The sequence below is a fragment of the Scylla paramamosain genome, chromosome 13 (genome assembly GCF_035594125.1).
Source record: "Scylla paramamosain isolate STU-SP2022 chromosome 13, ASM3559412v1, whole genome shotgun sequence".
In the NCBI taxonomy this organism is placed as follows: domain Eukaryota; kingdom Metazoa; phylum Arthropoda; class Malacostraca; order Decapoda; family Portunidae; genus Scylla; species Scylla paramamosain.
Window position 1 is genome coordinate 20,782,085 of NC_087163.1, and position 11,397 is coordinate 20,793,481.

The following is an 11,397-nucleotide window of genomic DNA, read 5'->3' on the forward strand; positions in this document are numbered from 1 at the left end:
CACAACTTCCACCAGGACCAGTATGCTAATGTTATCTCCGCTCCCCCTCTTCCTCCTCCTCCTCTTCCTTATCCACCTTCTCTTATCCCGCCCTCTGATCATTGTCATCTCTTATCAATGAACTCTGGGAAGCTACATTCACTGATCACGTCCCTTGACCACCACCACCGCCACTATCATCACTATCACCACCACCATCATCACCACCTTGCACCATGGACCGTTCACTATATTCACAATCACTCTTGCCTTCCATCATCACCAGCACCTTCAGAGTTTCCTAAGATTGGCCTCTAGCACTTACACAGGTAACAACGCTGCACTTTCATCCCTGGGAACTGATAATTCTGTTAACGAGGAGCCCCGCCATCAAGCTCACAACGATTATTGCTCTCATTATCAACCACTATTACTTCCTCATGGCGAGCTATTCTTGAACTGACCGCTGGAGGAGATGAGGGAATGGATCTACGCTTTAGCTAACTCATTCTGCTTCCTCATAGCAAACCAAGACGGAGAGACTGAGATAATTCGGCCACGTGAAGGAAACGAGGGAATTGAAATACTAGCTAACTCTTATATTACTGCCTCATAACCAAGAGAGACTGAGACACTCGGGGTGATTTGGCCACGTGAAAAAGGAGAGATGAGAAGTACGTGCGGAAGAGAATAACAGAGATGGACCCAACAGGCAGAAGGAAGAGGAGGAAGAGAGGAAGACCAGAGAGAAGGTTTATGGGTACGGTGAAGGAATGCAGTTAATGGATGGAGCAGATGAAGACAGTAAGGTAAGGACAGTGATCTACTGCAGCGACCTCTACGGAATAAGACGTGCACTTAAGACCTTTCGTGTATCTTTCTTTAATTCTAACCAGTTGATATTAGTAAAGTATTAGTAAGAAGGACGGAAGATAAGAATGCGCTGAAGGATATACGCAAGGAAGTTGAGGCTGGGGGGAGGAGAAGCGTCCATCTAGCGAGGTTAAGAAGAAGAAACCATGAAGGGAACGATGAAAGGCAGCAGGAGAGGATGAGGCGGAGGTGATTCATAAGATGGCATCGTTAATTGAAAGAGGATGGATTGACTAGTAAAAGGGCACTCAGTTTTCACTCCTTGGTCGTCGTGAGTGAAGGAAACGCTAATGTACTTCACAGAGGGACGAGTGAGGCAGATGCACTACGTATCTTTACTATCTTCACTATCTTACGACCACGACTGTCACTTCCATCACCACCACCACTCAGCCACCCTTCAACCACCACCACCACCACCACCACTCACTCAGCCACCCTTCAACCACCACCACCACCACCACCACCACACAACCACCACTTAAATCAAGTCTTGGAGAATCAGTACCACTTTTTTCCCACATTACCACATCCTTCCCCTTCTTTGCTCCCCTCATCCCTCTCCTCTTCCTCTCTCTCTCTCTCTCTCTCTCTCCCTCATGAAGTAACCAGACAAGATTATTGCCACTCTCACTCTCTCCCTCTCTTTCACTCTTTTCCCTCTCTCATCTTCATAAACCAGCCAGACACAAATGACACCACTCTCACATTCTCCCTCTCACTCTCCCTCTCCCACAAACTAACTAGATTATTCCCACTCTTACTCTCTCCCTCTCAGTTTCTCCCTCTCCCTTTCCCTCTCACCAGGCAGCAGGGCACCACGATGGCACAGGAATAGAAAACACTCTCAGGCAACGTGAAGGAGGCGCTGGAGGTGTGGTTGCCCTCCCTCACGTAGGGGAAAGACAACTGAGGCAGGTCAGCGCAGGACAACCTCACGCCCTCCCAGTTGATCATGCTTGAGTCCTCCCGAAGTTCCGGTTCATACCTGAGGATGAGGAGGAAAATGAGGAGGATGCGTAGATGAAGGAGGAAAAAGGAGGAGGAAAAGGGGCAAAAGAAAATAAGGTAAGAATATCCCTGTCCATATTTGTGAGAATAATGATGAGAATGAAGAGGACGAAGAGTAAATGTGGAAAGAAAGAAGGAAGTGAAGAAGTAAGAATACGGGGAGGATAAGAATATAGGGATGGGTATGAGAGGATAATGCATGAGGGATGGAAGATGAATGAGAGAGAAGAGAAGGAAGAGACGATAAAGAGAGGAAAAATGAGGGATGGAAGATAAAATGAGAAAGAAGAGAAGGAAGAGATGATAAGGAGAGGAAAAAAAAGGTCAGGAATATATAAGAAAAGGAAAAAAAGAAAAGAAAATGAGGGATATGAGGAAGAGAATGAAAGGAATGAAGATAGTGAGGAGAAGTAGATGAAAAAAGAAGGAAAGCAAGAGTAAAACTACAAAGATAAGTATGAGATAAAAAGATGGACGATAAATGAGAAAGAAGAGAAGGATGATAAGAGAAAGAGAGAGATAAAAAAGAAGGATCAGGAATGTAAAACCACAGGAACAAGTATGATGATAATGGAAATAAGGAGGAGGAGGAGGAGGAGGAGGAGGAGGAGGAGGAGAGGTCAGAGGAGGGATAACGGAAGGTGAAGGAGAACATGAAAAGACGTCAAATGCCTAATATGGTTTATCAATAATCAGCTGCATATTTTCCTTAAGTCTCTCTCTCTCTCTCTCTCTCTCTCTCTCTCTCTCTCTCTCTCTCTCTCTCTCTGGTGCCAGCAAGAATGAGGAAGAGGAGGCAAGATAACAAGAAAACGAAGAAAATTAGCAATTATGGAAATACAGAAACAGGGGAAACTTAGGAAATTTAAAAATAAACACAAAATAGTTAGATAAAATGAAGGTTAAGAAAAGAAACTGGCCAGGAAAATATATAAAGATGATAAATAAAAGGATGAAGGACAGTGATGATGATAATGCTGTTGGAAAATGAAGGGTATAAAAGGAAAGACGTAATGAATAATGAAAAACAGTGGTGATAATGATAATAATGATGACATAAATAAGAGATATGAAGAGGAAAGCTCAATATGCAATGAAATATAGTGATGATGCTGATAATGATGATGATGACGATAATGGTGGCAACTGTAGCAATGAAAAATGAAGGGTGCGAAGAGAAAGACGTAATAAATAATGAGGAACAATGGTAGTGATGATAATAACGATGATAACAACATTTATGAAAGATGAAAGATATGAGAAGCTAAGACGGAATAGAAAACGAAAATGATGATGATGATGATGATGATGATGATGATGATGATGATGACAACTATGATGGAAAATAAAGAATATGAAAAGAAAAAAAAACGTAATATATAATGAAAGGATGGTGATAATGATGATGATAATGGTAACTACGATAAAAATTAAGAATATGAAAAAAATACAAAACAAAAACACGAACACAGTGCTAAAAATACACACACACACACACACACACACACACACACACACACACACACACACACACTTACCTGAAGCAGTAGTTGAGGGCACAGAGGGCAGCCGTGAGCAGGACCTCCAGCACGGACAGGGGCACCAGCAGGGGGTTCCTCACCACCACCACATTTCTGTCCCCCTCCCGCTCCTCCACCCGCACCACCCCCGCCCCGCCCATCTGAAAGCCGCCACCCTCACGCCTTTTCATGCTGTTGGGGGCGAGAGATTAAGTGATTGGTTGAGTGAGTGAGTGAGTGAGTGAGTGAGTGGTTGACTGATTGATGGATTAATGGAGTGATTGAATGGTTGACTGGGAGAGTGAATGGTTGATTAAGTGGTTCGTCGACTGATGGATTGACTGAATGGTTGACTGAGTGGCAGAGTGAGTGATTAATTAAGTGGTTGACTGATGGGTTGACCGAGTAACTGATTGGTTGATTCATTGACCGAATGACTGACTGACTGAGTTTCATTATCTGCATCAGCGTGGTCATATGATGTCAAAAATAAGAAAATGAACAAATAAAGTTACATAGCCTTTATCTATATACTTGTTAGAATTAAGGAAAAATAGGGATAGACTACGAAATTAATGATAGAAATTCAGAAGGTGAAAGGGTTGAAAAAAAAAGAAGCCGGGGGATTCACTGGATTATACTGACACTAATTGGACTGTATGAAATGTTAGCGCTAAGACAATGCTATATGGTACTATTGTTGTTGCTATTAGGCAGGATTGAGTTAATAAAGCTTGAAAAATAAAGGGTGGACGTAAAGTGAGATATGAAGAAGATAGAAGAGTTTTCAAGACTTTTTTTTTCTTTTTAGGGAAGTTACTTATTTATTGATTTATCTTTATGTACGCGGGGCATCGGCCAGGAGCAAAAAAAAAAAAAAAAATCAAAGAAAAAGGAGCCTTGAAGAACCAACTACAAAACAGAAGTCAGAAACGATCACCAAAATCTGAATAATAAGTGTCTAGAAACCTTCCTCTCGAGTTTCCAAAGGGAGACAAAAAGGGAACACTAGTATATGTGATGATGTCTTTTTATGATACATTTTGGAAAGGGAATACACGAAGAACTGATGTTATTTAGCACTTAGGGGGAAACAGGGCATTTAGGGGGAAACAGGGCATTAAATAAACTGTCCTTCGTTACGGGGGGGACGGGAACTGCACACCCACCCACCCCAACACACACACACACACACACACACACACACACACTAAAAGGCATACATAAAAAAACTGGTATTATTTAACATTTCTAAGGGGGATACAGTATAGTAAATAAATAGTCTTCAATTACTGGGGAATGGAAACTGAACACACACACACACACACACACACACACACACATACAATTCCCACACCACCGAGGGACCGAGCACCGCCCCCTCCACTCACAATTATTAGTTCAGAACACCCCAGAAGTTAGAGTGGCGTGTCGTTAGCACAAGAGAAGCTGAACTGAGGGCCTGAAGGGCGATAGCAGCGGTGGGTGACGGGTGATGAGGGAGAGCGAGGGTGAGCGAGGGAGGGGAGAGGGGGAGGAGAACGAGAGCGGGAGGGAAGGAAGATAAGGTATGTGTGTGTGTGTGTGTGTGTGTGTGTGTGTGTGTGTGTGTGTGTGTGTGTGTATGTGTGTGTGTGTGTGTGTGTGTGTTATCAGGACAGCTCATGATCGTTTCCACTTCTCAGGTGTGTTCTTTAATCCGTCACCTGTGCCTGGCCTTACCTGTGCTTGGTTTGTGGCCTCAAGGTTTTTCTAAAGAGATACCTACATATCCACCTTTCCTAACAATCTCAGTAAGAATAAAAAATGGGCATTACTTCTTTTTTTACTTTCATTTTCTCTCATTCTAAAAGTCTAACGATAAAGGAACGAATATTTGACCTTTTTTTTTCTTGTACTTCGTTCTTCACCTTAATCTTTCGCTCGGATGTTTACAATTACAGACATGCGGTTGCATATATTACGTTCTTGCGTCACTACACACACACATACATACATACATGCTTACGTCACTATTTCCTGTTATTCTTCGTCAAATATTTTTTTTCTTACGTATCAAAGAGACTGGCCAAGAAAATAAAAGACTGCTAAATTTACTGATCCCCACAAAAATATATAAATAGATAAATGAATAAAAATCAGTGAATAAATAAACAAACAAAACTAAGGGAAAGAATAAAGGAAAAAAAAAAAAACGTCACTTCCTGTGCCACTGTTGGTCTAGACAGCGTGGACGGGCGAGCCATTAAGCCGACACACCTCTACCTGATACACTTGATACGTTGATAGCAAGTGTCGACAGGCATGACCGTGGCCACCATTTCTCAACATTTCATTCTCTCTTAAGATCAGCTTCCCGAGGCCACATAGAGGAGGTGGATTCTTATGTACGTTCTTCCCGTTCATGTTGCAGAATTTTATTCTATCATCCCCACCATGATAGCGCCCTTGAAAAGCACGATAGGTTATACTAGAGCTAAAACTAGATCAAGTGAGAGTAAGTTTGAAAACACAGCTCCTGTATTGCGTGAGCCAGAAAGCTTATCACCAAATTCTCGATAACCTAGTATGATTTGGGGTGAAACACTCTACTCTTGCGCAACCGTAATTGGGCGTGGGACATTTGGGAAAGCCACGTGGAATCAATACAGGTAAGCTAATTATGATGAGGTAAGAGAGGTATCAGTGATGCAGTTTGTCCTTGGGGTTTAATGGACACAGAAGTGATTATGTTGTTTAGTGATTAGCGTCTTGTTAGCGTTGGTAGTCAGATGACTCTCTCCTGTGCAGCATCCCACACTTTCCCTGTTCGTTTGCGCGTGTGGTTTGCTTATAACTGTTTGCGGTGCACCTGACTCCCCACCTGCCAGTCAAGCACGCCAGGTGAAGGCGACTCATGCTTGGCTCAGATGTAACTCCTCTATCACTTCAAACCTGATTCCTGAACAGGCCACTCACTTAGTCATTCATTCACTTCAGCCAGAAAACAAGGCAGGTATCATATTATAAAAGGTCATGCACTCAAAATTAGTACTGCCTGATAAATCATCTATACTTTATAAAGAAAAAAAGTTGTATAACAGTCATTCATTCATTCAGTCATTCGGTCAGTAAAAAAACATTGAATATATCAAAAATTTTAAAGGTCACGAATTTAAGATAAAAAAAATAGTTATCGATAATCCCCGAATATGACCTTAAATTCTATTCCAACTTAATCTAATTCCAAAGCAATCACTTAGTCATTCATTCAGTCAGTCAGTCAGTGAGTCAGTAAGCAATCCAGCCACCAAACAAAAATCACCCAATAGATAACAATAAAAAGAAAAACCTACTAGCTAACCTTAATTCATTTTACTTGACATCTTAACCTAGATCTAAAACCAATAATCTCATCCATAACCCAGTCACTCCTTACACAGCTTCCTTCATTAATTCCTGAGGCTCCCTACTCACCTCACTCATTAACCTGTGACCCTCATTCATAACTTCACCCACACACCGACACACAGACCCACCCAGAGCCACTGAGCACAAGATGTGAGCCTCTTTGAAGCTTCTCCACTCAGCCCCTTTAATAGCAGTACACAAGACCACCATATCGAGATAAGGAGGAGAGGAGGTGAGCAAGTGGAAGGTGGAGAGAGGTGGAGAGAGGCACGGTGGACTTGATTATCAGTGCTATGAACTATTAAGATTGTATAGTGACCTTGAGTGTGTGTGTGTGTGTGTGTGTGTGAGAGAGAAAGAGGGGGAGAGAGTGAGTGTATGTATGTGTTCTCTCTGGCAAGCGCAGCACGTACCATCAGTCGTATTTCCTTATCATTGTTGATCATTATGTTATTTTCGTTCAGTTACCTTGTCAGTCAGTCAGTCAGTGAGTCAGTGAGTCGGTCATTTCATACCATTATACACTCGACTCATTCATTCATTCATGCACTCACCCACGACCACCACCGCTACCTTCACCCTTGCAACACATCCAGGGATTCCTGCTGACGAAGGCAAACTAATGGCGAGACTCAAGCTACACCTGTTTTTTTTTTTTTTTCATCCCACAGGTGAGTGTCTTGATCGCCATTAATGAAGAAAAGGATTGCAGGGATTATGATAAGAAAGATACACCACCTGTTGTATACCATTCCTCCTCCTCCTCCTCCTCCTCCTCCTCCTCCTCCCGCGCCTGAGAACACCTCTTGCGGAACCTCAATCATCCAAGTATTGCGTGGTTTCGCCTCAACCAGGTAAAGTGAATGAAAAACAGCGGAAAAAAAAATTGCATAAACTGCGTGTATAGTCTGTACAGCTTTCCGGTAACCTTCGTGTGTGTGTGTGTGTGTGTGTGTGGTGAAGTAACGTGCAGGAATGAATGGCTGCATACTCTGTATAGTTTTTGTCTATTTTTGTTGTTATTGTTATTGTTTTGTTTCATGAAGGTGAGAACGAGGGAGAAAAAAAAAAAGAGGAGGTAAGAAAGAGTGAGAGAGAGAAAAAAAATAGTGGCGTTACTGATAGGCAAGGAAAAGAAAAAAAAATGATATAGAGGATCAAAACTATCATTCATTCCTACGGCAACACTTTACTCTCATTTCAACACCACCACCACCACCACCATCTTTACAACAACAATCACCACTTTCACCCTTTTCTCTCCACCATCACTCTTCCACCTTTCCACCACCACCACGATCACCACCATCAGAATTCACCACAAGCCTTCTAACAAAACTACACAATCCTTCACTTAATAGAGAAAAAAAAAAAAAGGAAAAAAACATATCCGACATTTCCTCTTCCTCCTCTCTTCTTTTCTTCTTCCATTCCTCTTTCCCTCACGTTATCAGAGACACTGTCACTGCCCAGCATCCTTATCGCTAAGTGAGTTACTGTGTAGATATGACACACACACACACACACACACACACACACATACACACACACATACACACACACACACACACACACACACACACACAGACACACACACACACACACACACACACACACACACACATGTTCCTCGCCTTCTGTCTTTATCAACCAATCATAATCACTTCCACATTTCCTTCTCGGTGATTGGTTGAGATACTGAGGGTATATGCAATGACATGTTTCCGCAGTGATGTGATAGAGAGACGTGACCTAAAAGATGATTAGTTCTAGTGAAGTATTTCCCAAATATTTAATGATTTTTGTGGTGGTTTTCTTTCCTGGTCAGTGAGAGGGAAGCTTAGAAAATGTTATATGATAAGCATTGAAAATTGATGGAATAGCTGGCTGTATGAGGTGATAAAAAAAATGACATTAATAAGACTAGTGATAATTATACTACTACTACTACAACTACTACTACTACTACTACTACTATTACTACTACTGCTACTACTACTACTACTAACATAATAATGATAACTTTCCATTATCAATTAATGGAAACACCATTACGACAAACTTTGACAGGACACTTCACGCCTGCCAGTCATAGAGAGAGAGAGAGAGAGAGAGAGAGAGAGAGAGAGAGAGAGAGAGAGAGAGAGAGAGAGAGAGAGAGAGAGAGAGAGAGACGCACACACCCCACCTGAGATCACCCTTCAAGAATCCATTACTGTGGGTTACCTGAATCTTACCTGTTACACTAAAGCACCTTATCTCTCCTATCACTGATCTCCATCCTCTCCAACCTTCACCAGCCCAGCCCTACACTCCTTCATCTGCCTGTCTACCTCTCTGTCTATCTGTCCGGGCGCCATGACCCGATTATTCACCAAATGTCGCTATTTCTGAACCATCCACCATCTCTTCTCGTCTTTTTCTTTAAGTATGTGTGTGTGTGTGTGTGTGTGTGTGTGTGTGTGTGTGTGTGTGTCTGGTTTAACACGGATTTCGATGTCTTAACTGTTTATAATGAAGGTTATTGGAGTTTCCAAGGAATATTTACGAGGTTTAACAACGTGGTTTAACATGGGTGGTTTAACAGGGAAGAATTTAACAAGAATCTCAGGGTGCTTAACAAAGAAGAGTTTAACAAGTGCGTGTTTAACAAGATGGTGTTTAATAAATGAGAGTTTATCAAAGAAGAGTCCAAAAAGGAGCGTTCCACAAGGATCGCAACCACTTCAACAGGCTGTGAGTGGAGCTACTGAGTTACTGTGATTTCTAGGGACGTTTTCAAGATTGCAATTACAGTTTCACAAGGAATCTGCATCTTTAGTAGAAAACAAAACAAAACATAAGAATGCGACTAATCATCTCTGTGGCCCTTGAAAACAGTCATGGTGGGAAAACAAAGAGGATGATTGGTAGAAACAGGTAGTCATGTTTTATAGGACCGCCACTTGTAGGGCTGATGGTTCTTCACGTTTTTATGCTTTTATGAATACGAAGATTTACTATATACAATGAAAGGGTTAAAGGCGCATTACCTGTACACCTTATTTACCTAATATAATTCACTGTAATTTCTTGTATATACGGAAAGACACTCAGGTAAAGGCGATCACAAAGGACGCTATCAAGGAGACCATCGAAAATCCTCCTTAAGAATGTAAAAAGGAAAGATGGACTGATCAGATCTAAGAGAGAGAGAGAGAGAGAGAGAGAGAGAGAGAGAGAGAGAGAGAGAGAGAGAGAGAGAGAGAGAGAGAGAGAGAGTCAGTGTGTTCCTTTCATCAACTTATCGATAAGAATGACATCAGTTCTAAAAATGTGACATGCTTGAACAGTCACGTCTCTCTCTCTCTCTCTCTCTCTCTCTCTCTCTCTCTCTCTCTCTCTCTCTCTCTCTCTCTCTCTCTCTGTCTTAGATGAAGCTGATGACGCAGGTGATTATAAGTAGCGTGAGTAATCCATGAAACCTTGATTGGACATTGCAGAAAAAAATAATAGTGTGAAAAACAAGGAGGCTGCAACTAAATATAAAAAAAAAGGAAGAACAATAGAAAAATCAGTATCTATAGTTACTTTTCCTTCAACATTATATAAATACGTAATGATTAACACAGACACTCCAAAAGTCTCCATGTTCTTTCTCTCTCAGGTGCGCTGCAGAGGAGAGTGCAACATTATAGAAAACGGATATTTTTTTTTTCTTTTCATTGGCAGACTTTTATATTCGTGAAACCGATAAGCAAAAAGCCCATTAGATGAAGAATGATCTTATCTTTATCAAATATCTAGATAAACACTAACATTATGATATGTATATAAAAGATACCAATATGATCTTTGATAATATGATAACTTTTATGTGAATTATAAAAAAAAAAAGGAGTTGTGCAAATGTACTTAGGATGATATCATAGCTATCAGTATATCTCTTCCCACAACCAATGCATTAGTGAAGATAGTGCGATAGTGGTAGCAGTAGCAATGACCAGATAATTTAGCAGCTTAGTAATTCGCTGAAAAAATGTGAGTTTGAACGTGACACACCGTAATTCATCAGTGGGAGAGGCAGCGCTTTAGCATAACCCTGACCCGCGCCACGTGATCTCGTTGCAACTCAACGAAAGGAAAGGAGAGAAACAGGGAGAAGGGGGAATAGGAAACAAGAACAAAATAGAAAGACAAGAAGAGAAGGAAAGAGAAGAATAGTTACGAACACACACACACACACACACACACACACACACACACACACACACACACACACAGACTGTAGACGAGGCGCAAAAAAAAAGGGAAAAAAAGAAAAAGCAATCAGTCAACCAATTACTCGTCCCCCTTACCTTTTTCCACGTGACCTTATTATTGGATGGACCAGGAACCATTGAATCAGTTAATCATAACCTTATGTGGCGCCGTATGACCTTGTTTTTTTGCACTGACATGACCCTGGCAGTTTATTTATTATTATTTCTTTTTTTATTGGAGAAGCGGCAAATTAGTTTTTTTTTTTTATTATTATTATTCTTTACGTTTCTCATTCTCCATTTTTGTACCCTTCGGTCGGCTTCCTCTTTGTGAAAACGAAGGAAGGAAGGAAGGAAGAAAGAAAGAAAGAAAGAAAGAGAGA

General features: G+C 41.3%; 1 protein-coding gene across 2 annotated transcripts in view; it reads right to left on the bottom strand.

The window, feature by feature from the left end:
- LOC135106490 (uncharacterized) overlaps nt 1-4,909 on the bottom strand; it is a 17,520-nt gene extending 12,611 nt beyond the window's left edge. For both annotated transcript variants that reach the window (XM_064015537.1, XM_064015538.1), the window contains exons 1-3: nt 4,775-4,909; nt 3,402-3,575; nt 1,657-1,840 (exon numbers count right to left, since the gene is read on the bottom strand). In XM_064015537.1, the coding sequence (XP_063871607.1) occupies nt 1,657-1,840; nt 3,402-3,574 (357 nt within the window). In that variant the 5' untranslated portion in view covers nt 3,575; nt 4,775-4,909. The remainder of the gene's footprint in view (nt 1-1,656; nt 1,841-3,401; nt 3,576-4,774) is intronic.
- Between the last annotated feature and the right edge of the window lie 6,488 nt (nt 4,910-11,397).